Raw genomic sequence first — 27469 nt, 5'->3', positions numbered from 1 at the left:
AAATCAGGAGAATTATTATTAAAATTGAATTGTTCTTTTTTGCTAACCTTTTATAAATATAGAATTGGTAGTTATTAGACGGAAATAGAATTAATTAAATCTCAATCGTATAATAATATTTTACATAGACATATGACAGAAAATTACGAAGAGTAGAGGACATGTCTAACTCATTATTGCGTCTAAAATTTATTATTATATTTTTTTGGTAAGGGTTAAATACAAATTTTAATTGTAAAATACCGGTTGAATTGTACCAAATTAGGGGGCCCAAAAAAAAAAAAAAAAAAAAAAAAACAAGTTGGTAACTTCCAAATCCTGTTTGTGCGCTCACATATGAGCTGAAGAAGTGAAACTGAAATTTGAATCAATGAACAAGAAAAATTGCACGCCTGCAGTTTGAGCAGCAAAACCGTACATGACATGTGTGTACATATACACATATATGTGTAGGAACTCGTCAAATTCTTAGTCCATTTCATTCAACTCCTCTTTATGTCCTTGTGGTGGTGGGACAAGAAATTGGAAAAAGCAAATTGAATTTTATTAATTTCTTTTTTATTGGTTTATTAAAAATCTCTTGTTATTAAACAGAATAATCATTTGGAAGAATATTCTTTTTTTTCCCCCTTTTTTGTTGTTTCTCCTAGCGGACAAAGAAAGGTCGAAAATTTAATGTGAACGGAAAAATACTTTTTCAACCGGCAGAAATTCTTTTTATTTTATTTTTTCTGATGGAATTAGGAATATATTTATTTTTCCTGTATTATCCATCGAGGTAACACAGACATCAAGAAAATTGTAAAATTCAGTCACCGAGCGAGCCACTTCCAATGATAAACGCCAAAAAAATTGTGTAATTTTTCCCTTGCATGCGCAAAACAGTGTAATCTTTAACATATGCTTTGAAACAAGAACACAAAATTCAAGTAGAAGCTTTTGTGTAGTTCCATATAGATTTCAAACTTGCATACAACACTCTGCAAAATGAATGACGACTCCAGAAAGTATTTCGTCACTCCATGCATTTACATTCTATTACTGTAACAATCAAATACTGAAAGCAGACAGTCTCTAATTTCTCACTTTTGGGGACAAGAAGCCAAGTGGGTAAGAAACACTGCAACTGACACATCTGTTATTTCAAATTCGAATAAATTCACCCATCCATCAGTTTTTTCTATTATTATGTAATTCAAGGTCATATAATCTGCAGTTTGTTATACAATCCAGCATGCTCAAGCTTTCCACATGAAGGTCCCCTCAGGCAACTGGCCAGCAATCCTGCATTTGGCACCATGCACGAGCTGAACAGAGCAGAGAATGTGATAAACAATGTACATGCATCCATAACAGTTATTGCTTCAGTATACACCTAATAGAGAGTGCAAATTGTCAACAATCACAAATATTCTGAATTCCAAGAATCACAAGAATGAAATTGCAGGGCATACATAATTGAACAAGTTTTTGTTAATCTAAATGCTTTCCAAATACAGTTTCATCAAAACTGATTCTTTCAATCTCCACAATTGAACACATAGAATATCATGATTGTGTTACCAGAAGTTAAAAAGCCATAGAATATCAGATAACTGCACCTTACCTCAAAAGATTACAAGAGCATGACACTGACTATGTAGGACGACTTCCACATCAATGTTGCTAATATATCTTGACATTATTAGATATCCTGCATACATGAAGAAAGGGTGTCAGCAAGCCATAACTAAGCATATGACAGGTTGCTATAACTGGAGACTTCTCATAAATGTTAAATTAAATGAGTAAGTGATATCTCTAGATGGACCGTAGTCAATGCCATTGTTGATTACCAAATGCCTAGGATGCCACTGCACTTAATTAGTTGTTGAAAACACAAAAGAGGATTCATTTCTTGATAACTTACGCTGGAATGCTTTAACAACTCTTTTCACCTTATGTGCATATTAGTAAGGAACTCTGACAACCTGAAAAAATTTAGTAGGAAAATATATTTCAAAAAAGATAAAAGAAAAATGAGCTTTTAAACCAGAGTAACTGTTAATTGAGATAAATTAGTGAACCTGATATCTTTAGCTATCACAGTGCTTCCATCGTCTGACCCAAGGTGACGCAGAACAACTTCCTCCAAACGACCATCTGTATAGGCATGCTGCAAAGATGGAATGTCAATAAACACAACAAAATAACAGCCAAAACTTCACAGATGAATAGTAATCAATGGTTAGCAACAGGCGTCAGAAAATCATACACATAATTTCCAGGCAAGACAATGCCAACATCAACTTACTACTAAATTCCACTAGAGAGAGAAATCCAAACCATAATAAACTAGAATTCATTATATATTCAAAGGAAACAAACCAAAAGCTTCATCTTATTCCATGATGCAAAATGTAGTGGACTATCAAAACACCAAGATGAACGACAACTCAAATGTCCAACACAGAATGGACTAGAGATATCATAGCGAGTTCTAATAACTTAATCTAAATAACTCTCATAATCACTCGAGTCACTTGAGTCAAAATCTAGTTGCGTTAATAACAAAGCCATCTCCACATCCAAAGCCATTCTAACTTCATTTTCAGCATCAAAAAAATCAGGTTCATCTTCCCCAAGTAAGTCCCCGAACGCATCAATAAATGAATCCATATCCACAACATTGGATCTTGATGGAGGTGGCCTGAATGGAGGTGGCCTGCGTGGAGGTGGCCTGTGATATTTCCACATGTAAGAACCAGGCTTGACCATATGCTGGAACACAACACAACATTATATCTATTAATGGAGACATAAAGCCAACGTTCTCTGCTACTAGTAGCTATGAAAATAAATAAATGAAAAAAAAAAAGGAAGAACATATGGCGCACAACACTTGGAACAGAGAAGTCATTACTCAGGTGATCCATTTCAACAGAACCTCAAGGAACAGCAGCAAATAGATGCGACTGATAAAACAAACAGCACATTTATGCTCTACACGTATTCTACAACTATCAATGAAAATCATTACAAGGAAAAAAAAAATGCAACATAAACTGATTACTACAATAACTCAAGAAGAGAGGGAGAGATGGCGGCACAAACATAAGGGTGGTACGAATTTCACTACCCTCAACAATGAGATTCAACATATTTTAAAATGTATTTCAATTTGATTATTGTAATAACACTTTCTCCAAAGCACTGCAAACTATTGTTGCCTTTTAACTCCAAGAAAATTCTTAAGATTACCAACATCCACCTTCTACATTACCATAACTAATCAAGAGTAACAGACTTGCTCCATTTCAGTCCCATCTTTCATTTTCATGCTCTTTTGGCCAATTCAAATCTTAACATGGCAACGTTGTACCAATTGTTGAAGAGCTAAATAACTGACCTTGACAGATTTCGCATGGACATGAATTATAACAAAACAAACATAGCACAAGACAAGATCTTTAAAGCCACATGAAAAGATAACAACACACCCTTATTATATAGCAGACGTGGAAATGGATATGGATCTGACATACAGTATATAGACAGTTCCCACTCTCCAACAGCAATGTTACTCCCATACATAGCTGGGACCAGAACTCCTGTTTCAAAATAAGTTTTCACACTGAACTCCCAAATTGAGGTCATGGGCTGAACTCATGTTCACTGATACAAATGCTTTATTGGCTCAAAAGCCCAGTTGTTGAGTTCAAAATGATCATCCAAATGACTAAAACCCTACCATAGCATTCACCTACAGCACATGATACAGATTTCGAAAACATTATTTCCCTGATCTTTGATCAGGGGGGAAAAAAAAAGAAAAATTAAAGCACCGAAAAAGACATCCAATTGACACTCATTGAACATAAAAGAGGAGGAAAACAGCATAGCAATAATAAAGAACTTGCAAAATTTCATGCCTTCAACAAGCATTTATAACCAGCTTCACACTACTAAGGGGTAAAAGGGTAAAAATAAATAACTACATAGCTGCAACTGATATTGACAGTTAAGTTACCTTGTAGAAACAACTAGTTCCAAATGGGCAGTTGCCATTACCAAAGTTAAAGTGCTTGCAATCGATTGACCTGCAAGAAACGAAACCAAAAAAAAAAAAAGGTTATGTCCAAAGCCATGACTAAAAGAAAAGCACCTCAAGTCTATAATTATGTAAACTGCCCTGCTGTAAAATTTAAAAAAAATTGTCTAAAATCGTGTAAAATGCATAACAATAAATTAGAAAACAATGATGAGCAATGGGTCAATAGATTCCAGAATTACTTGAGTTTCGACTTGTAGCTATCAATAATTTCCTGTTTTTCTTCTGGTGTGTAATACCAAATGACACTTGGAATTACAAAATATGATAGCTTCCGGCAAATTGGACAAGCCCTCAGTGCAGTATTGACATCCATTCCAGAGGTTGGAGAACTACTACGCCAATTCCTGATACAGGATATACAGAATGGATGATCACATTCAGATAGCAACCCAAATTTTCGTTCAGCTGCCGTAGGCTTTGATAATACACGATCCAAACACACACTGCATTCAATTTCTTGGCTACGTCTTAGAGCTTCAAGGTGCTTTTGCTTTTTCTCACAAGATTTCATATGCTCTTCTCTTTCTTCAGGTCTGAAAGGATGCAAGCATTGCTTCCCACAAGTTGGGCATGTGTCTCCATGAATATGAGGACATTTTTCCCCACGAGGACAATTACCAGCAGCAGCAAATGAACAGATAGAACGGTCAGCAGGTTTTAGATTCCTGGGCTCGTCAACCTCATCATTCTCTAAAGAATCATTGCACACAGACTCCGGATTCCATGCTGTCTTGTTAGGAGGAAGAAAAGGTCTACTCAATGCAGATAGCTCTGGCATGACACCTGGAACTTTAGTTATCCCACTTGATGTAGCTCTTGAAGGATGAGAAACTGATGAGGAAGATGAAGCAGCCAACTCTGACCGAGAAGGTTTGACATGCTCATATCTGCACCGACTAGCATAAGAGCAGAACCCTTTCTGATAATAAGTGCATATCTAAGATAACAATTAACAAACCATAAGAAACAATTTTCGGATTAAAAAAGCAATCAGTTAAACAAACGTCAATAACCAAGTGAAAAAAGTGATAGAACAAGAGATTTTTACATTATTCGGTGGATCCTTCCAATCATGTGAAAATTCACAATGCTCGCCTTTCAGACATGCTCCATGAGCAAAGAACTTGCAAAGGACCCTGAAAGAATCGAAGAGCCACAAGATATTATTATGACAATAACAGTACCTTAAACCAAGAAATAAGCAAGACCACAAGGGGCAGATACCTAATGCAATGAGATCATTAATAGCTACAAAGTCAATTCATAAATCAGTAATAGCTAAATTATAACATTCTTCAAACGCGCATATTTTCCCAGCAACCAAGCATAAAAAGGCAATAAATTTTAGATTAGCTAAACAGAAACTACGATCTAAAAGCAATATTAAACAAAACTGAAAGGAATTGAAGAAGAAGATCACCTCTTGGACATGTCGTGTCGTTCTTGAATTTGTGAAAGACGCAAATAAATTAAAGTGTTCGAAACGAGTCCTTTTTATTTGCTTCCGATGAATCAATTGAAACCCTAGAAACTTAAAATCATTCAATTGATTGATTGTTTTAATGGAAAGCTAAAATGGGGAGAGAGAAATTGAAGCGACAATGAAGGGGGCACGTGAATTTCCATCATTGATTCATGTTAGAAACAAGAGAGTACCCGCTCCCTATCCCTAGGGTTTTTGGCGGTCGATGTGTCTTTTTGGGACTGCAAGTACATTATTGCCCCTGCCCCCTATCTATTGCAATTATGCCAAAATTTATTATTGTTTTCGGTGAGGGTCGGAATGAATTTCAGAATTTTGGTATTACCAAATTTGGGACTTGAGAAGTATTCTCATTGGTTGAAGCTAATTTTTTAAAATTATATATCATAACAATTTTGTTGACAAATTATTTGGGTATGTTTGTTATGACGCAATTTAATATATATGTGCATGTGAATGAAGCGTGTCTTAGCTCAGGACCTCAGGTAGATATAAATGTATATGAGAAGAGAATTGGATTACTCATAGGTACTATTTTTGGGTTTATAGCCCCAATGCTAGGGACTCATTTTATCTCTTATTCAAATTTTTTTTAATATGGTACATGTACCTCTCAGAAATATTGAAATGAGATCTAATTTATTTTTTAGTCTCTATTATCCTTAAAGAAAGTTGTTAAAAAATCAAAGCCCTCAAAAATGGATATTCATAGTGTAGGAACTATTTGAATTAAAATTATCTCATAATCTAATCTTGTACTGAGCAGTGATAATTTGTGTTAATAAATAAATAAATAATAATCTAAAACTTGAATACATGTAAATAATTATGACCAAATTATAACAAAGTTTTGCTTTTCAAGCAATCATGATTAGGGATGACAAAAAAATCAAACTCGATTTTTGGACTGATTGATCTTATCCAAAATTTTCTTATTTTGACCTAATTTAAGAGTTAAGGGTCGCTTTATAGCTTAAATACTAATTTAGATCAGGGTATGGGCCTTACTTGTCCCGACCTGAAAACTTAAGGGAGAAAAAGAACAATCACACACGCCTCGCACATTCACACATGTGACACAACTCACACTCTCAAAACACAAAAACAATCTTAGTTATTTTTTTCTCCCCCTTTTCTTGGGGGGTATTGTTGCTGCATTTACAGACCAGTGTAACCATTGCTAGATTCTCATTAGGAGTAACTATATTGATTACATGTAATATCTAACTTATGATCTTTATGTACCATTTAGATGTAATAATGCTATAAAATTATCTGAAAAAAATATGTTGTGGAAGTGGAATACAATTATTTTGAAGGACAATTTTCAAAAAAAATAACACAATCATGAATTTGATAACAGAAAACTAAATATATATGTAAGGTATATGAATCTCTGCATTGTGGGGGGCCGCTAATCTTGTTGGTAAAATTTTTAAGTAGAAAACGATAGCTATGGAGTTGAAACCCCACACAAAAAAATACGGAAGAAATTTAGTTGCAATAATGCTAAATAATCATCATCATCATGAGACATCATCTAATAACAACAGCAATAAAATTCCTTTTCTAAAAGATTCATATCACGTATATTACATACTTTACCTTTACCCAAGACAATTAACCACGCCGATCAATAAATTAGTTGGCACGTCAAAAATTTCTCGTGTGACCCAATCAAAACAATTTCATTCATTTTATTTGGCATAATACAAATTTAATGAATCTCACGAATCGCAATTCTCAAATAACTTAACATTATCATTTAACCCCTTCAACGCATGACTTCCTAACTTGAAAAGTAATAAAAAGGAATTTTGTTGACAAGTAATATATTAGAGAAGGTTATGTTTTTTTTTTTTTTAAATTTAAATTATTTAAATATCAAAATAAAAAAATTTTAAAAATTATGGGCGGACTCGGGCTTGGCCCAATATCATCCCTAGATTCATGACGAGGCAGGCAGGCAGGCCTTTTAAAGGGCCGACAACATAACATCTGAAGCTTTACCCCCGCTTGATTGGATAAGGAAAATAATCATCTTATCAGGTAATTAAAATAAATAAATAAATAAAATAAATCGCATAAAAATCAACCAACAGCAGCTACCACATCCACTAATCTAAGCCCACATTCCATGGCCGCGATATTCTCACCGTCGTCCCCCGTCATCTCCTCGTCCGCCACAACCACCGCCTGCAAAACCCCAACAAAACCACCCCACTCTTCTCTCTTCACATCCACCAAACAATCTCTCACTTCCCTACTGACGGCTACTTTAGCAACCACCACGCTCTTAACAGCTTCGCCATCATTAGCTGAGCCTGCACAAACATACCACATCTACTACGGCACAGCCGCCAGCGCAGCAAACTACGGCGGCTACGGCGGCAACTCCGACAAGAAAGCCTCCGCTGAGTACATTTACGATGTCCCAGATGGATGGAAAGAGCGCTTGGTGTCGAAAGTTGAGAAGGGTACAAATGGAACAGACAGTGAGTTTTATAACCCTAAGAAGAGAACTGAGAAAGAGTACTTGACGTTCTTGGCGGGGTTTCGGCAGCTCGCGCCAAAAGATGCTGTGTTGAATAATCTTGCTTTGAGTGATGTGGATTTGCAGGACTTGCTAGCGAGCGCTGATAAGGTGGCTTCTGAGGAGAAGAAGGATGATAAAGGACAGCTTTATTATGTGTATGAGATTGATGGTGTTGGTTCTCATAGCTTGATAAGTGTTACTTGCGCTAACAATAAGCTTTATGCACATTTTGTTAATGCACCGACGCCCGAGTGGAATCGAGACGAAGAGACCTTGAGGCATGTTCATGAATCTTTTAAGACTGTTCAGTAAGAGTTTGGTGTGGTCATTTAATTGAGTGAAATGAAGTTTATTCGATATGTTCGTTTATGTGTAATATTCAGTCTTTTTAATCTGCCATTATAAATAATCTTCAATTATAAAATTTGAACAAGATTTTGTTGTTACATTTTTTAAAAATTATTATGTTTCTGCTTTTCGTGTTAGAAGATGATCTTCATTTTATCACAACAAATTAAGATATGAGCAGTGAAGCAATCAGGTCAGTGTTGGTGCGGTAACCTTTACCACCCGATGGCTGAGTGAGTGGTTCGATGAAACTACAGCAAATATGATAGTATCTTGCTCTTGTTTCATTGCTTCTTGTTACTACATTATATGAGAGAGGAGGTATGACACTGGTTCAGTAGGAGCAGAGTTACTAGCAACTGACAAAAGTTTAATTAGAACAATTTAGGTTGAGAACTTGTGAATTGATGTGAGGAGCAAACAAATTATCTCCCAAAATCCAAGAAATCAAGTATTGACTCTTTTCGTTTTCCAGGAATCAATGCATTTACCTCAACCAATTGAAGGAAAAATTTACTCCAAGATTGACTAATATGTGAATGAATCCAGAGTAAATTTTAGAGTAGGCCATTTTGAATTTGGTATATACCAAAAGCTGTTGCATCGATGGAGCATTGCTAATACAACGAATTACAATTTTAAGTAAGAAAATAAAACCTTATTTCCGAGTCAGTGACAAACCACAATGAGATGCATGACATCATACAAGGTAGTAGCAACAAAACATGAGATGTTCTCCATATTCAATTCAACCAACATCAATCTGAGATGCATAGATAGCAAGAAATATATGCAAGATGCTACACTAGTAAGAAAACATGTCATCGTTTCTTCTTCAGATGAATTTTACAATCTGGCGTCCACATTCAACTCAAACACTGACTAGTACAATGTGAAGCCATCATCGTAAGAAACATGCCACCCTGTCCGACAAGGCGGGGCATTTTTATCATACTCAGCACAGCAGCTCCATCTTTTCTTCCAGTTAGCACTTCCAGTGTTTGGCCTATCATCCTTTTCATTCCACTTATAAACGATCACCCCAGAGCGATCGCTCCACTCCCCATCAATCCCTTGGTGTGGTGGCGCCAGGGCAAACAACCCTTTCTCCCCTGCAGTTAAACACTAATTAGTAAAGTACCGAAAGAAAATATCGAAAAGAAAGAATCTCAATTGGCAAGTTGGTGCCAAATGCTAAAGCTATATTAGAGGTAAGAAATATGGTACCAGTTGTGTGGCCGTGGAAGGAGCATGCAGTTGGGGAATTATCTTTGTCAAGATAAAGAGTGTTGCATCTCAAGCATCGTTTTTTCGTTTGTATTTGACATCTAATACTCGTGAAACACTTGAATTTTACTTCGTTTGATTGTTTGAAAAGAACAAGATTGGAGTAATGATTGTACGCTAAAGCCATCAATACTTGATGATGTACGTGTTCAATTCAATTCAAGGACGAAATGAGGCAGCTTCTCTTGTTTTTGATTCAGAGGAAGCGATGAAGTCCACGTGGAACATTATGATTGTGTAACGAATACTGATGAGGCTTATGGGCCGGGCTTTTCTAAGCCCAAAATCGAAAGCATCTTCCTAAATGCAGAATACTTGCAAAGAGAGATGAGGCTTCGCTTAATTTTGAGGGGGACGGGGTTTGGTTTCTAGTAATTTAGGTTTGTTTTCCCCTAATATAACCCGATCGGGTTTACTGTTCGGTTCGGTTTTAAAGGCTTGTCCTTTTTATTTCTTCCGTTCTTGCTTCTCTTGGCTTTCTTTCTTCTGGGTTTGTTTCTTTTTCTTTTGATTCCTGATTCTTAGTTTGCTGTAGAATATTTTGGGTGTGTAAAATTTGTATCTTTGTTGGTTGAGAATCTTTTTATTGTAGCATTTTGGGCTTAAGACATATGGTTGACTTGATCTTGCCGGTAAAAAAGAAAAATTTATGAGGTTTTCTTGTTTTATGCTTATGTAATTCTTATGATGGTGGTGTTTTTAGCTAATCAGTTGTTATTTTTTTTGCCTTCTTTTTGAGATTTGGCTTTCTAAATTTTGTATATTCATGTTGCTCTCAAATTTAAGTTTAAGATTGAGGATTATGAATAAAATATAATTGAAAATCTCATATTTTGACATATACTTTGTAAGGTTGTTGAATTGAATATATTTGTATTCATTTTTATAGTGTGATTAAAGCTGTTCTAGGTGTTATATTCTGTATTTATGTAAAATGAATACAATTCGACCTCTTACGATCTAAACCGGAATTGAAATCGAAAATCCGAACCTGAAGCCGAACCGAATTTCAAATCGAATCGATCCCAAACCGAATTTAAAACGGAACCGTACAGAACCATAGTAGCTTTTCAAACCGTTTGGGTTGAATTATCAAACCCGAACGGATTGTAAACCGAACCGAAATCCGTAAAAAGCGAACCGAAAACCAAAACGCCCACCCCTGTAAATGCCACAGCCCATCATCTTATATTAATTTTATTTTTGAGATTTGGCAGACAGAGGTACAGAGATATGGAGTCGAGCTAACACTCACCACTTTGTCTCAGATTTTTCCTTTTGCTTTCTTTCGCTCTTGGCTGAATAATCCAGAAGTAATGGCACCGATTTCTTCAGCTTGTAAGAGCTCTCTCTTTCTACCTGTTTACCCGTGTCCAAATTTTACGATTGATAATTCTTTGTATACTTATTTATTATCTCTTTATTTCTAACAATGGACTTTAATTATCTAATTAACTACGGCTAATTTATTCTAATCACAATCCTGTTTTTGTTTCTCGAGAAATTTCGGGGAGAAAACAATAAAGTTTTGGATCTATTACCCTACGTTGCATAATATTGTAAATAACGGATAATTTAATTTAATTTAATCTAGTGTGCTGGCTTTTGTGGATAGGAGAGTGATTGATGATCGAATAATTAGTTGATTCTATGAGATGATCATGAGGTGAAAAATGAGAAAACAATGTAGAATTTGGTGGCCGAAGCACCTGTCATCAACTGAGCCTTCTTCATCGTACACTTTCTTGTTTGGCTGGTTCGTCTCTTGCGCATCGGCATCTCTCGACATTGTTGTGGCATTCGCTTGTGATGAATCCTCTTTCTCTGGCTGCCAATACAGTCTTAAGGTATAAAGAATAATTGTTTTAATCTTTTTTGGCAATTAGAAGTTTGTAAAGAACATCTAATTCTCCAAGCACCAAGTATTTTAGTTGCATTTCTTTTAATTGTGTAACTCTCACAGTACATATCAAGTTTAGATGATTTTGACAGTGGTTTGTTCAACAACATTGGACAATGTTGTAACGTTATATTATGAAGCATTGATGAGTATACAATGTTCACTTTGAAACTTGTAGAACTCTGATATTATGATACATTGGTGAGTATACTATGTTCAGTTAGAGCTAGGAGAAATGGTATCATAGAGATTTAATTGGATTAGAGCTATTGATGTTTTCAGATTATTTTCTTATATTCCTGTTTCTCACTGTATTACTTTCATATTGTTTTCTTAGTAACACGTTATTGAGTTTGGGGAGATGTTGTGATGAGGTTTGATTACGCTAAACTCTTTTGATGGATATTGGTCTGTCCGGAGGGGTAATGAAGCTGCAATGGAGGTTGCTCTGATTTTTTGTGTGTTAAAGGCTTTATGGAGTTAATGAAGCATATTTTCGTGCATTTGAAGTGGATATATGAAGGATTTTAGTTCTAGATTATATCTTACAGTGTGCACTATTTCTTGTTATCAGGAAATCCTCTGCGATACAAACAGGAGCATGTCTATAACTTTACAGGATAAGTCAATGTTTTCTTTGCTTGGTCAGTGTGCCGCATGTCCCAGCGATAATGATCAGTTGTTCGGGATTGGAGTGGGAGATAATGATAAAAAAAAGTATTCTACTTGTCATATTGCTTGTGCACTAAACAGTGAGGGTATGCTAAGAAAGAGAAATAGAAGATACTATTGTGGGTGCCACAAACTTGATGGCTTACTAGAGAAACATACGCAAGCTGCTACTGGAAGCAATCACTGGATTGAGATGGCATATGATCCTTATGAAATTCATGGTAGAAATATTCACTGTATTCCCAAATTGCATCACATTCACTGGAACGGGCGATTGGTGTCTCAGTGCGATGTCCACGTATGTAAGTCATGATTACCCTTTTTTTTTTTCAATTTTTAAAGATAAGTCATGATTACTTTACTGCTTGATATATGTTTAAGTTGTTTTTTTCAGTTGTGGTAAATCTCCTTTCTGTTTGAAAATTTTAGGTGATACTTTATGAAACTCCCACATATGGTGCACGCCATTTCTCCTTGAGTTGTTGGAATTCTTTCAAAAAGGTGAAAATTCCTCTCAAGGAACCCAAGTGGATTGATGAACTTCACCAGAAGCAACCTCTCAATGACTTGGTAAAGTAGTTTGCAAGATTGCCCTTTGTGCTATATACCATGTTTCAAAAATTCTTTAGTGACTGAAAATTTGTATTTTTGTCTTCCTCAATTCAGGATGCAGTGATTCTAGCAATGAATAGTGCCACTGCTTCCAAAATGGTCTTTGAGAGACATGTTGGCTCCAGCAGGCCTTTCACTAAGTTTTCTATTATTTGCATGTATTTCTCTAGTCTTTGGTGATTACACTATCCTAGTTTCCTGTGCACTTTCTAATGGCATGTGTTGTTTTTAGGCTTATTGCTCTGGTGTGGCAGTTATTGGCTGTGTCTATGGCTTCGTTGTCCACTATATTCTATATTTTTCTTCAGTTTCTTCATAGCCTTCTGGGTTTTGGATCACAATCGTGGATATACACTACATCAAAAAGTTTATTCAACACTGCTTGGATAAATATCCAAATTCGTTGTGGTCAGATCTTGTTTTGGCCTATCCTTCTTCAGGACAATGACTCCAGGTGACAAGAGGCTCTCGGTAACATATATTGGAGTTTTTTTATTTATGAGGTTTTCCTTTGTGGTAGAAAATGAAATTATATACTTTGATTATTTAATTTAGAATCATTTAAAATGTTGTTTATTTCTCTATTCTCTCATTTACAAAAGGAGCTTGTAATTCCTACCAAGAAAAAGAAAAAAATAAAATTTATTTCTCTGTTTTTCTTATTCGGAAAGCTCATGGTTAACCAGTTGAATTGTTAGCCTATTTGGTCCAACCTAGATGGACTGGATACCATGATCTTAAGTGTATTACATTTGATCTATTGTTGTCTTCATTTTCTGGAACAGGCCCTTTTATTTCTTGTAGCATAATTTATTTTATTTTATTTTTTATTTTTTGTAAGGTCTCAGTCATGTGTTGAATATGCTGAGAAAGCTGCATTACGTAAGCACTCCATGTGGTCAAGCTTAGCTGTCGATTTGCTTTTGGGAAACTTGATTGGTTTTTCACTGTTGTTTAATGCGGAATCAGTCTGCTTATGGGTTTCGGACTTTGCCAATGATACTACAAATGAGCTGTTGCGTACAGGTTGTGTATGGTTGATGGGAGTGCCAGCAGGTTTCAAGTTGAATACCGAGTTGGCTGGAGTTCTTGGCATGATTTCCCTTAATGCCATCCAAATATGGTCTACACTCTGGTTCTTTGTTGATTCCCTCTTGGTTTATTTGGTGAAAGGACTTGCTATGTTAGGAATTCTTTTTGGGATGACTGTACCTGCTGCCTTGGTTAGAGACATGATTGTGGTAGTGACGTTGCATGTTTCAACCCTCCATTGGATGATATCACTTTTGTACTCTCAGCAGATACAGGCATTAGCAGCTTTGTGGCGCTTGTTCAGGTTAGCCTGAACTAAAACTTTTTCTGATTAAAATCATTAAGATTCTCACTTGCAAGTTGCAATTACAGATGAAACCTACTATTAAGACTAGGCCCTTCTTTTTACATGATCTAATGAGTGCTTCATATCTATTGATCACATAAATTGTTATTATGTACTTTGAAGTAGTATTATTTCTGAAAGAGGTTGGCTGGTGACTGTTTGTTTTTGTGGGACGGGCATATTTCAACTTTACTGCATTATAGGTTGCAATTACAAATGAAACCTACTCGTATGACTAGGCCCTTCTTTTACATAATTAATGGGTGCTTGATATTTTTTTTTTTTTGGTAGAAAACAGGAAAATGTCTTGAGATTTAGTTGTCTCTGTGATTTTGATGTTTCTTTGCTTCAAGTTCTTCATACAGTTGCTGAATTATTTTGGCAGGGGTCGTAAGTGTAATCCTCTTCGACAAAGACTAGATAGCTATGAGTACACTGTGAAGCAACATATTGTCGGATCTCTTCTCTTTACGCCACTGCTACTTCTGTTACCAACAACTTCTGTTTTCTATATTTTCTTCACCATGATGAACACAAGCATCAGCCTTATCTGCATGCTGATCGAAGTCATTATATCTATTATCCATGCCACACCTTATATTAAAATTGTACTCTGGTTGGTGAGACGAAGAAGATTTCCAGCTGGGATATGGTTTGAGATTGTAACTTGTCATAGCAATAGCGTTAATTCTCCAGAGATTGTTAGCCTTGATAAAATCATTTCACCTTCTAAAAATTCACTGCACCAAGAGAATATAAGTGGAAGATCTCATGCTCTGGTTTCAATTCTTCAGAGCAACTTTTTTACTATAGGTGAGGGGCCTTGTGCAAATTTCCTATTTCTTCCAAGGACACACTGGACTAAAATGTAGAAGTGTTTGATTATGCTTGTTGCATAAGAAGGATTGGCTGTTCTGGTTTTTTATTTACTGGATTGTATTTCTTTTTGACTTTGCGCTAACACGAATACGAAAATATCCTGCAGGACAAATAGTCATACCTCACTACAGAAAGGTTTTTACTAGGGTTTCAAGATCATATTTTGCCACATCAGCTTATGGAGTTCTTACTGGGAAAAGGTGAGTTGTCTTCCCTATCCAAGCTTTATGTTTTACTGATTCGTGTGCAGGTGTGGATCTTTCAAACTGTGATTTTCAACTGAATCTATCTCTTTTCTTGTGTGTTTCTTTTCCTCAAATCTCAGAATTTCGTTTACTTTGGGGACCAAGCTTCCTTCAACAATGCCTTGGATGTTCATCCCATACAAAGAGTACTGGTGTCTTTGCCGTAATTCAATACTTGCATGCATGCTGGAATGTGACTGTCATTTGTTTCAATGATACATAAAACACATTGATTGCCTAAACTTATTGGTTTCTCAATCCTCTTGTGTCACTCCTAGCCCCCTCTTGATAAGATCGAGAAATTTTGGCTACTTACCATTTAGTTTTAGAGGGTTCCGGCCATTCCATGCCTAACAATATTGGTTCTTTACCAAGGCTGATTGCACATTTTGTAGGAAATGTCAGTGTGATAATAGTTAGATGTGTGCATAACTGATTTTTCTTTGGATTTTGGCATATTATTTATTATTATTATTATTATTATTTTAACATGATGGTTGGTTTTTTTTTATTGTGATTAAGGTTTTGTTTGGGATTAAAGTTGAACAGATATAGTTTAAAAGTTACAGCAATAAAGTATTTAGTAAACATTAGTTGCTGTAACTTAAAAGTTAAGTTGATTTGATTTTATACTTGTTAGGTGAAAAATCTATTATATATTACTAATTTTATTAAAATTATTACTTAAAAATTGTATTTACTATAAATTAATAATTTTTATTTTATAGTTATAATTATTTTTTTTCACAATTGCTGTAGCTTCCTCCGTACCAAACAGGGCCTAACTACTAGTTTGTTTACACAAAGTTTTCCAATCACCGAGCTTGAAGATAAAAACAATCATAATAAGAAGTGGCCAGTTTATTATCTTCAAAACATTTTTTAATTATAAATAAAATAACTTTTTTTTTTCTTTTCCTGCTGTATGACATACCAAAATTTATCTTGGTAAATTCGGTGGTTGGAAATTGTACCCTAAACTTTAATAAATCTATCGTTACTTTAAAATAAACATAAGATTAACAAAATGAAGACTAGGAGGGAAAGACTGGTCAATGCACGGCTTCCTTCCTTTCTTCATCACGTCACCTCGGGCAAAAATGTAGGTGGTTAATGAATCCAAAAGTATTGAATACTCCATTAATATTTCAGTATGACAGAATTACTATCGCCTTCACATTTTAAAATGTGTATTTGAAGCTAAACTGAACAGTGGCTTAAAGCTTTTACATATTTTAAAATTTAAACCTGGCTGTGCCTTTTTGAACTGATTTTTTTTTCTTTTTTTTCTTTTTTTGAATTTCTAGATACAACCCCATATGCGTAGAACTGATTAACTTCATGATTAGTTGTGGATTCTTTTTCTACTGTATTCTTCAACTTGTCAAGTGCATCTCTTCTTTAAATTTCATCCGTTGATTTTCTGAAAGTTGCGACCTCTCAAACACAAATCTACCACCTGCTAACTAAGTGCCAAAGATCAAATAAATCTAATTACTTCGGAATCAATTAAAAAATTGACTTGGTTCAAGTGTTGGAGGGGGTGCCATGAAGAGAGAGAGAGAATCAGATGAAGTTTTACTACTGGCGGCAGGGTAGATACTGTTAATTATTCTTTTATTATTTTTTTAAATCTTTTTCAGTAGTCCTTCCTAGTTCCTATAACAAGTTAACGACATAGAATACGTCTTCGTTTAAATTTAGTCGAATAAATAAATCTATCCTTGCGATCTTTATTAATAAACAAAACCCTCTAAGAGCTTATTGTTATTTGATTTCTGTTTAAAGCTGTTGATGAATATACGCTAATTAATATTAGTGTTAAATTATCGTGAGACTGTATTTGTTTATGTACATATACAATGGTTAACTTTAACCGTTAGACTGATTGTGATTTAAGGGTTGAGATTTTGTTTAAAATTTTGTATATAGACATGGGATGGGATAGGGGAACCCTCTTTTTAACATTAATTTTTATACAAAATTTTAGGGGCAGTTTGGTAAGCAGCAGCTTTTGAAATAATTATTATTAATTATGTTGTAAAAATAATTAACTTTGAAAATGATCAGTTAAATGTTTCGTAAAATTTACTTTAAAGCTATTGTAAGTTTTAAAAATAATCATATGTGTTTAATAAATATTATTGTTAAATTATGGTAAGAATATAGATAATTGAACTGAACTTAATAAAATTTATTTACACATTTATAAATATATATAAAAATATTTTTAATTGTGTATATTTAATAATGATAACTAAAATAAATAGTTTATATTATCAATTATATATATATTTTAAACTTTTTATCTCAATATAATAATAATAAGAATATGTTTAAAGTTAATGAGGATAAGGTTGGATTTCTATAATATATGTGATGATAGAGTACTGGTTTAAGATCTTAAACCTTTTTAAAATTTAGAAATGCTATTAAGTAATATGGTTTAATAGTATAAATACCATTATACTATTAACTATATGGCTTAATAGCCTTTTCAGACTTTAACAAATTCAAGATTTTGGATCGAAATATTTCTACATTATGATATATATGGAATTGTGTTAAATATAAGAGAGATTAAAAGATATTGAACACCAAAATTAACTTTTGGCTTTTCAAAATCATTTTAAAACTTTCTAAAAACAATTCAAAACAGACCCATAGTCATCAAATCATAATCAATCTAATGGTTAAAATTAATTGATTATATGAATTTCTTTTAAAGTTTAAATATTATTAATTCCTTTCATCACATTTCACTCTTTACTGCATGATCTTCTTCTTCCAAAATGATTTGTATAATAGTAACAATTTTTTTTTTAAATAATCCTGGATGATCTAATATTCCAATTTCAAGCCCCAAGACAAAATTATATTGCCTTACAAATATACCCGTATAGTCATACAAAACTATGCATTAATCTCTCTCTCTCTCTCTCTCTTGAGGGGGGTGTTAATAATAAGAACTACTTAACATAATAATAACTCCACAAACAAGTGTACATGACTGCAAACTTTTTATGGCTAAGATTTTTTTAATAAGAAATAAAAAGAAAATTATACAGTATATCTAAGCTTTTCTTCACCTTTTAATGTGAATAACACTTCTTTTTCCTTCCATATTCTTTAATTTATAATACAACACTATTTTTTTTAAGAGCATAATTGGATTTAAGAAGGTAACGCTTGAACTTATTATTTCTCCATGTAGAAACCATCGAGAGAAGAATATATAGAAAAGAAAGAAATAAGAAAAGTATCAAAATAGGCAAAAATAAGAGAGAGAAAGATAATAGAAGTAAATGTAAATTTTGGTGGGGCCAAATTTTATTAGTTTTTCTTTAAAAAAGAAATCCACGTCCATAATAATTTTAACCACTGGATTTATTAGGATTGAAGATTTGTTTGAAAAAAAGAGCTCCTGATCCTCTCTCTATACACACACACAGAGGCGAACCCAGTTTCTCCTCTTAGGTCATTTTTTTCTCTGTGAGCCTGAAGTCTCTTATGAAAGAGTTAAATAAACTATTTTTGGACATATTTTCCATATAATAAAATACGTATAGTCTAGTGATAAGAGTATTGCATAAGTGTTTAGGTCCGTCACCCATATATATGGTGGGAGGTTTTGATGGGGGGGGGGGGGGGGGGGAGTTGTTGAGAAGCTCACTCTAATATGCCATCTAGAGGTTACAAACCCATAGAAAATTTTATCATCCCACTAATAATTAATTAATAATTGGTTAATTCGTAACTCTCACAACAAATATTTGGGGGAAAAAAGAACACTTTTTTACAACTCGATTGCCAGTAACTACATAAAATTAAGCACTTTACTAAAAAGCAGTAATTACTTGAAATCATCGTACGTACTTAGTACTTGTCCAAACGGACAATCCTTAATTAAACTTCACACTTCACTCGCTACTTCATCCTCAAATTTACACTAGGCTTTACATGACGATGGGAACAAATTAATCAGCCTTGAGTGCAAAAGATGCACAAGATAGAAAAAATTGGTGGCATAATTCCTTTAATTAAATCCATTAATTGCATGTGTGAGTGTGTGTATCACACTGAGCACTCACCATCATGCTCAATTTCAGAAGCTGGCTCATCATCTTCTTCAAAGCATTCAATACCTAATGCCGCATGGCCATGGCCAAAGGCTTTAATGTGATCTTTTAAAGACCTTTTGTGCTTAAAATCCGATCCACAAACGCAATACCAAATTCTGCCACAATTTTTCTCATGAGTTCTCCAATCACCTTTAACTGCAAATGGCTTGCCACATTTTCTGCACATGAAAGGTTTGATCCCATGCTTTCTCTTGTAATGTGTTTGGAGAGTTCTAAAGTCTTTGAGAGGCCTAGCTCTTGGATGATCAATGTTATGCTTACATCCTTGTGCACAGCAGTAGCAAGGGAGTTTTAACATGGCTGATGGCTGGGATCCTCTTAAAGAGTCAGGTCCTTTTCTGTACTGAGATCCATGGCCCCACATGTGCATCTGCAATAATATTGAAGCAAGCAAGCAAACAAGCCCATGATGATGAGAGAGAGAGAGAGAGAGCGAGCAAAAAGAGGAGGCACACATGATATAGCCAGACTGCCAGAGCTAAGAATATTAGAATAAAGCAGCTAAAAGTTTTGCAATATGCCACATTGAGAGAGAAGGAGAAAGACACACTCAATTATGTATATATGTTACAGCATTTAGCAACCCTAAATTGATAGAAGAAACAAAAAGGTACGTTAGTGGACATTCAAAAGAACATAAACTGAGCAAACCCATCTATAGAGATTAGAGAGTAGTGAAAAAAAATAAATTAAATTTTAATACAGCAACTTGACTTTAAACTTCTTTGATCATTGATAATTGTGAAATGCATTTTGATTATCTGACAACACCTCCTAGACTCTAAACTATTCATCTTATTGTATAAAATTCTACTTTGAATAGTTCTAAGTTTCTTTAAAATGCATCTCAATAAGAACATGACTTGCAAAGGGTTTGTAATGGGTACTCTCGAATACGAAGCAATGTCAAATCCTAATTTGTTGTGACCATTTCCAGGTAAGTTTGGTTTGTCAGATTGGGATTATTTTCTACTAATCATACAAAGCCGAAGGCATCTGAGTTCAGGGTTTATGTTTAACAGACGTGAGGAATTGGGGTTTGTGAATTTAACTCTTGAGGAATTGGTGTTTGTGAATTTAATTGTGCAACACTTAAAAGAAAAAAAAAAAAAAACATTGGGTGCAGAGCTGGAGTGTGCAGATTGAGAACGGTACAGGTTCTTGATGATCTAAGATCATCATCTGAACCCTGGAAGCACCAAAAATTTTCATCAGTCTTCCTTTAAAACATTATGGAAATGGGTGGTGAGCATGCACAATCTTCAAAGCAATATTGAAAGCATATGAGGAACATCTCATGAACTTTTGCAACTATCACACACAAGAAGCCCCAGCTTTGAGCTGAGTTTCTGTTGAAGCTATAGATGACATGCTCATGTATCAAATCTAAAACCGGGAAATGAACGTGCAAAAATTAAAACTATGTAGGAGAAACAAATTAGCTTCGTATCTTGTTAGTATAAAATTAATTAATAAAAAGATGACGTACAAATTAAATTCAGAAAAAGGGAGAAGACTATATGTACAAACCTGCAAGTTGTTGTAACGATTAAAGTTCTTGGAGCAAATAGGACATGAGAATTGTGTTGGACCAATGAGAATCTGAGAAGCGGTAGGAATCCAGTACTGGCCTTTGTTTAATCTTTCCAAACTCATGACTACTCCTTCCTTAATCTTATCCTCTGTTATTGCCGTCACATCTGCAGATGATGAGAGCCTTATTGAGTCCAAATCATGATCAGAGCTGCTGCTAGGGTTAGGGAGCCCTATGTGTAGTGCCACAGTTACAGTTTCTTCACCATCATCATTAGTACAGTTTACCTTGTCCTCTTCCTTGGCAGTACTAACGAAAGGTTCTTGTTGATCTTCTTCTTGTCTCCGAGCAGGGCTTAAGCAGTTTATTAGAGGAAGTGCTTCTTTCAGAGGAGGTGAAGGAGGAGGAGGAGGAGGAGGAGGAAGATAATTTTGGCTTTGAAAGATAGACTTGTTGCTTATGATGTTAGGAGAGTAGTGAGGATGAAGAGGCTTGAAATTGAACCACCCATTGAAGAGATTTGATGAATAAGGATCTGTCATATTGAAATCTGACGAGGACAAAAGAAGAGAGATCAGCTAGCTACACTACTTTGGCTACCATCGACCACAGTGATGATTTATATACACATACATAAACATTTTTGTGTGCGTGGATGAGTTGAGGGAGAGAGGGAGAGAGAGAGAGAGCGAGAGCTTAGGGTAAATTTGATAGAGGAAAAGAACAGATTCATTAGTGGTTGGTAAAAATAAAAGAGTGTTGAAAGTCAAGAAATTACCCCCTGCTGCAGCAAACAGAAAGGGGTTAATATTAGAAAGTAAAAGCCGAAGGAGAAAGTCAGAGATTAGACCTGCAGCAGCTTGTCTCCCAAGAGATTGTTGCATCACATACATAAAGATTAAAGAGAGAGATAGAGAGAGAAACATTCTTTTTTTCTTTTTCTCTGAATTTTTTTCCAAATTTTATTTTTGTGATCAATGCTATCTTACTTCCAGTAACTCAAGAGGTTTTAGGGTAGAGGCCATCCGGCATTTGCTTTGGTGCGCGTGTTCAATGTTCCATTTTCATGCACATCCCTTCCTGCATCCACTGTTTCTATTCCACCATCACTCCATCTTCTTGATCTTTCTTGCTTCAGTCAACAAACTCACAAACCCATTTCACTTTATTTACTATAACTAGGGTTTTTCAGTTTTTATATCATCACTTAGTTCGAATCCTCTTATACGGATACATGGCAGCAACCCTTTGTACACAAACTTGCTAAAGAATACAAATATCTTATGTATCCATGAAGATGAATTGAATTCATGTGAAGTCACGTCAGCATAAAGTTAATTCGTTTGCATTAATTAGTCGTGCATGTTTAATTAGCTTTTAATTAGAAGGTTCTTATGCTAGCTAATAAACAAACATCACAATCTTATTCCCATCTCTTAACTCATTCATTACCTTAATCACCTGGCTGCTGTAGCAAGACAACGACATTCATATTGTCTTTGGTGTCTCTTGTTTTAAGCGAAATTTTGTGCCTACCACCTAGCGGCTCCCCGTAAATTCAAATCCTTGTCCAAAGTACAAGGAGAAGCTTCAAGTATTAACACGAAATCGACACGTGGAACCAAAATTCAACATGAAAAAATGAATAGTACAATTTAAGTGGTATTGCTTGTGTCGGCATGATCCTTTATATTTTATAAAATCAAAACTTTTGCCGTGTGGAAAACCAAAAATAAAAGTTTGAAAACGAAATGCAAATGCGAAGCTAGTGGCTAGTTGGCGGTGAAGCCGGCAAGGATAATGATAGATACAGAAGTTACATGCCTGCCTCTCTCATAATTTATGGTACTCTGAGATGCAAGTAATTAACTTGTAGGTAAAATTAAAACCAAAGAGAAAGCACGTACGTACGTTGAAACTATTTAATGTTGTCTATCTATAATTAAAAATTATCGCACTGTAATTAGATAACATTATTCATAATGTTAAATTCATATATTAGAACTTGCATATGTATGTATTAGAGAAAACTATATGAACATAGGAAAAAGGAAAAAAAAAAAATTCCTGCAAGTGCGGCTTTTATTAATTATTTTCTTTGGCACATCACTATTGCACCTAGATGCTTCTAAATTTTAGCTGATTTTGAGAGAAGGGACCCTCTTCAGCCAGAAGAAGCGGAAGGGGTTGGACTTTTTAGCAATTTAGATTTTGGAGGCAAAGGCAAAGCGACAAAAAAGTTTGAGACAATTCAAATTATTGGGGTGTCTTGTGTGACTACAATAACAAAAAATAAATAATAATTTCTCATTGGCCCAAAGCTTTTAGTATTGATCACAAAGTTATATAATGCGCAGTCTCAGCCACATATTAATTCTCAGCAGCTAACGAGCTTTCAATTTGTCGCCAGAGTGTGTTAGTTTCCTTCAATGGGATTTTCAGTAGTTGCCAAGAATGAATAAGAGAAAAGGATGCATCAATATTCAGTTTTATAAGGTTTCTTAATCAAACTTCCATTCATTTTCTCAATTCCTCAATTAAAACTAAATCATGAACAAATTGTTAATTTATATTTAAACTCATTTTTTTATTGCTCAAAATGAAATTGTTACAGTGGAAACAATATTTTCGTTTTACTCAAACCGTAATTACTACTCGTCCTGTATGAAGGCCACGTTGGTGCTTTGTTGACTATTGAAGATATTGAAGAAGCAAATGTACTCTCGTTTCAATCAAAGAGTTTAACTTAGCTCAAAGCCACTCCTTGCGATAAACAAAGCAAAATTCATGGGGGAATTGAAACCTAGTTATTAACAATTCATACGTTCATTCAGATCAATGATTCATGTTTTCAATATGCAGAGAACTTCGCTAAGGCACGATCGAATGCATCAACATTTACAGATTTTTCCCGAAATCTAAGATCTTCCACTATAATATACCAAATAAATTAATGTGTTCATCAAGAATCCACTAGGTGCAAATTTTTACCATATAAAATTGTTATACTTTCAATTCATTCAGTGGTAATGGCGATTTTTTTTTTTTGTCTGAACCACGAAGTGGTCCTAAGTGGGCCCCAATTATGGGAGGTATCTTTAAGCCCGTACCACAACCCAGACTAATCCCCGCTCGCACCGGGTCGGCCCATAAGAGATAAAGTGTTGGCCAAAGTGGTGACTCCATATGAGAGCGGAGCTTAAACTCCTGACCTCTCTTAAGAAGTGAGAGTGCCGAACTACTCACACTAACCAACTTTGGTTGGTAATGGCGATTTTTTAATCTTCAACGAAATGTAGGTATTGATTGAAGAAATAAACAAAACGTAAGCGAAGCGATATGTTTCATTTTATTTGTTATTTATGGTTATTGATGAAGAGTCTTTAATTGCTTTTGACCATAGCCCTTACCCACATCTTAACTATTTCAAATTTTTTTTAAGAGTTTATTTTGACCACAGTCCATGTCCCATAATTTAATGTTTCCAAGATTGCACGAGTGTGCGTTTGGGAACTGAGCTTGAGAGTCTTTAGAGTCTCCATGTCCAAGAGCTATTTTGGCTTTCCCAAACAATTCTGCCTCCTAAATTCGAATTCCCATGAGGACTCAAAAATCAAACCACTATTGTTTGTTTCCGAATTGTTTTAATTAATTCTTTCTACCTAGTTAACAAAGAGCCCCATTGCAAAAAGTCAAGGCATGCATCCCCTCCTTTGTGGTGTTAAATCTCAAGCAACATAATACCCTCTTAGAACCACCTATTACCACGGTGATAAATTTTTTTTTTCATATATTTATGTAGAAATATATTGAAGGTATTTTCTGTGCTAGTGGAGTTAATTTTTTTCTAAATATTTAAAATAAATATGACTTATTTTAATTTTATATATGTACTTTTAAAATAGGTGTCACATGTTTTAGGTCTAGAAATTGTGATATTTTTAAACGGAAGGCTCAAATTATGGGATGAGAATTGGGTGCTCGGTGAACTTGTGGTGAGCACCAAATTAATAATCAGAAATTAATTCTGAAAACCCTCGAAACTCATTTCAAACAAATCTTAATTGTTAATTTGATACTTAGCGCTTATCCTGGTTCCAAATCTTTGACTTCACAAATTCATAGCCAATCCAGACAATTTTGGTAAATTTCCAAATTGTAACGTATATTTTTATATTAAAAAAGAACAAAGCATGTCATATGTAAATGCACTTTGATCAATTCAGAAAAGAATTTCAGCTTGGATCTTTCATATTCTTTTAAGACCAATAAAGCTGAATTTGGCAAAAATCCCGCGGCCCACCGCCATTTCCATGTCGCAGAAATAAGCACTTGTCTCTCTCTTTCTCTTTCTCCATACACGTCCATAAATTTATGATTGTTCTTAAACTCACACGTACACTTGGTTAAGTTAATAATCCAAACTTTGATAAGATGGAAAGCGATTGGGTGAATAAGGAGCCAACAGTAGGTAATGCGAGAGAAAATGATGATGAAGGTGACCGGTGACCAGCTGCATGGAATGCAACAACACGAATGAGAGGGATAAGTTAGCATAAACTGATCGATAGATATATGTATACATTTTCCATTATTATATAAACAGCATGATTGGAACTCACTGTTCGCATACGAACACGACGTCACCCCCATTCATAATCATGGCAAAGGGCCAAAAATTAGTTCGAATTCTTTAGTTGCTGGCTCGCTCTACTATCTACACTAGAGTTAGTGTCAAGAGTAGATGAAAATGAAATGGCTGGCCAGATAGAAATGGGCTTATCTTGCTTCGGACTTTGCTTGCAAGTGGCAATTCCTCCACTCAACATCAGTAACAGTAATACAGATGCAGGTTCATAGGTAGCCGAGTAGCAATCCTGCTTGGCTAATTAATGGCACGTTAATGTCAATTTCCCCACAGGAAAAATCCCTTTCTTATTTTGCAACATTTTTTGAGCAAAAAGAATTTATATTTTTGAGAAAATATATCCGATTAGATGGAAATAGAAACTTGATTGGTAGGATTGGTGGGCACGTGTAGTATTCGAATTCACAAGGAAAAAGTTAAGATTAATACAATTCAACTCTGTTTCTCGGATTTGACTTAATACTAGTGTAAATGTATCTGTAAAAATATTATCAAAATCAAGGTCACCGTACTTAAACCCTGGGTAATTTCTTCGTCTCAAACTCTCAATCAATCTCATTGAATTCACAATATTCACTCTCGTGCCCGCCCAAAGATTATAAAGTCTTTGGGCCAAATGGATGTGGAGTAACTGATTCTTTTGATTCTAACCAACCCATGGGAAAACCAATTAAAACTACACAGTACTCTGATCATTTCTGACTGGGTGGCCCAATTGGTATTCTTTCATCAATAAGGACGGATGAGAAACAATCAGATGTATTGGTCCGAATGGTCCACAGAGATCGCTATGCATGCACGGTTCTAAAAGAACCCAGAAAATATAAGCAATTGGAATATATGATATTATTATTGCCTTCAATTCTGCAAAAGCCTTCAACTCTGCAAAAAAGATGTCCAGCAAAACTATCAATATTATCGCATGCACTTCCATTGTTCCACTGCATTCTCCTGGTCCTCTAAAATGTAAATGATCTCATCAATAACTTCAATTTAAGCGAGTGTATATGTACCCTCCCGTCCTTTTGTTAGACTTATTGTTATTTTGTACCCTAAAACCATGCGATAAATAAACAATTTTAGAATTTCATAAAATTTATATATTCGTTATTTATTTTGAGCGTACATTATTAGTCCTTATTTATAAAATATGTGATTTATGTATACTACAAGATATAAATCATAGGTTCTTTATAAATAAAAAGTTATTCACAACTATTGATGAAATGGGTATTTCATTATGCAAGGCTATAACTTTTCAACTTCTATTATGAGTGATTTGATTTTATCTTAATTACCGAAGTAGAGATTTCGAGTAGAATAGTTAATATGCATATATATTGAACTAGACTACAGTGGATAATGATCTAGTTTAACGAATGTCATTAATCATAACTCATATAAGCTTTAATAAGCTTAATCGACCTTAATCCTATGTGAGTAATGAACTTGCATTCATGTATTATGCCGTTTGAGTTATCATGGATTGAGATCCATATAAACAGTCAAAACCTCGATAGATTGGAGATGTAATTTTATGAATTGAGGAAACATATATACTTAAAAGATGAAATCTATACTAATGATGCTTACCTTAGTTACTGTGGTACTTGATCATTTAAATTTGTGGCAGCAGTTTATTCACTACATTGTTTACTGAATAATAATATTTATTTGTAATTTTTTTTTTACAAATATAGGTTTATTGAAAG

General features: G+C 34.6%; 4 protein-coding genes across 9 annotated transcripts; 2 read left to right on the top strand and 2 right to left on the bottom strand.

The window, feature by feature from the left end:
• Positions 1-924: 924 nt before the first annotated feature.
• On the bottom strand, positions 925-5809 carry LOC18045620 (putative RING-type E3 ubiquitin transferase C3H69). Of its 6 annotated transcripts, none has more exons than XR_002905966.1 (8): positions 5514-5809; positions 5142-5229; positions 4273-5030; positions 4010-4079; positions 2067-2155; positions 1910-1970; positions 1607-1693; positions 925-1375 (listed from the first exon to the last, which is right to left on the bottom strand). XR_002905966.1 is itself a non-coding variant. In XM_024185789.1 (6 exons), the coding sequence occupies exons 1-6, from the start codon at positions 5522-5524 to the stop codon at positions 2488-2490; spliced, it is 1311 nt and encodes a 436-aa protein (XP_024041557.1). In that variant the 5' UTR covers positions 5525-5809; the 3' UTR covers positions 2359-2487. The 6 variants fall into 6 exon arrangements, 4 of the variants coding, with proteins under 4 accessions (XP_024041557.1, XP_024041558.1, XP_024041559.1 ...); XR_002905967.1 differs by having other exon boundaries at positions 925-1284; XM_024185789.1 differs by lacking the exons at positions 925-1375; positions 1607-1693; positions 1910-1970; positions 2067-2155 and adding exons at positions 2359-2760; positions 3480-3590.
• Positions 5810-7659: 1850 nt separating this feature from the next.
• On the top strand, positions 7660-8519 carry LOC18045619 (thylakoid lumenal 19 kDa protein, chloroplastic). The gene has a single exon (XM_006439069.2). It carries the CDS (start codon positions 7714-7716, stop codon positions 8422-8424), a length of 711 nt encoding a protein of 236 aa, XP_006439132.1. The 5' UTR covers positions 7660-7713; the 3' UTR covers positions 8425-8519.
• Positions 8520-10919: 2400 nt separating this feature from the next.
• Positions 10920-15881, top strand: LOC18045617. The gene is made up of 10 exons (XM_024186566.1): positions 10920-11085; positions 11363-11594; positions 12222-12617; positions 12749-12889; positions 12986-13089; positions 13164-13385; positions 13773-14267; positions 14695-15122; positions 15295-15388; positions 15514-15881. The coding sequence occupies exons 2-10, from the start codon at positions 11421-11423 to the stop codon at positions 15647-15649; spliced, it is 2190 nt and encodes a 729-aa protein (XP_024042334.1). The 5' UTR covers positions 10920-11085; positions 11363-11420; the 3' UTR covers positions 15650-15881.
• Positions 15882-19388: 3507 nt separating this feature from the next.
• Positions 19389-21681, bottom strand: LOC112099258 (zinc finger protein WIP2-like). Its single transcript, XM_024186503.1, has 2 exons — positions 21106-21681; positions 19389-19945 (listed from the first exon to the last, which is right to left on the bottom strand). Exons 1-2 carry the CDS (start codon positions 21649-21651, stop codon positions 19508-19510), a joined length of 984 nt encoding a protein of 327 aa, XP_024042271.1. The 5' UTR covers positions 21652-21681; the 3' UTR covers positions 19389-19507.
• Between the last annotated feature and the right edge of the window lie 5788 nt (positions 21682-27469).

Source organism: Citrus clementina, unplaced genomic scaffold (assembly GCF_000493195.1).
Source record: "Citrus clementina cultivar Clemenules unplaced genomic scaffold, Citrus_clementina_v1.0 scaffold_4, whole genome shotgun sequence".
NCBI classification, from domain to species: domain Eukaryota; kingdom Viridiplantae; phylum Streptophyta; class Magnoliopsida; order Sapindales; family Rutaceae; genus Citrus; species Citrus x clementina.
This window is presented reverse-complemented; position numbering and strand designations above follow the sequence as displayed.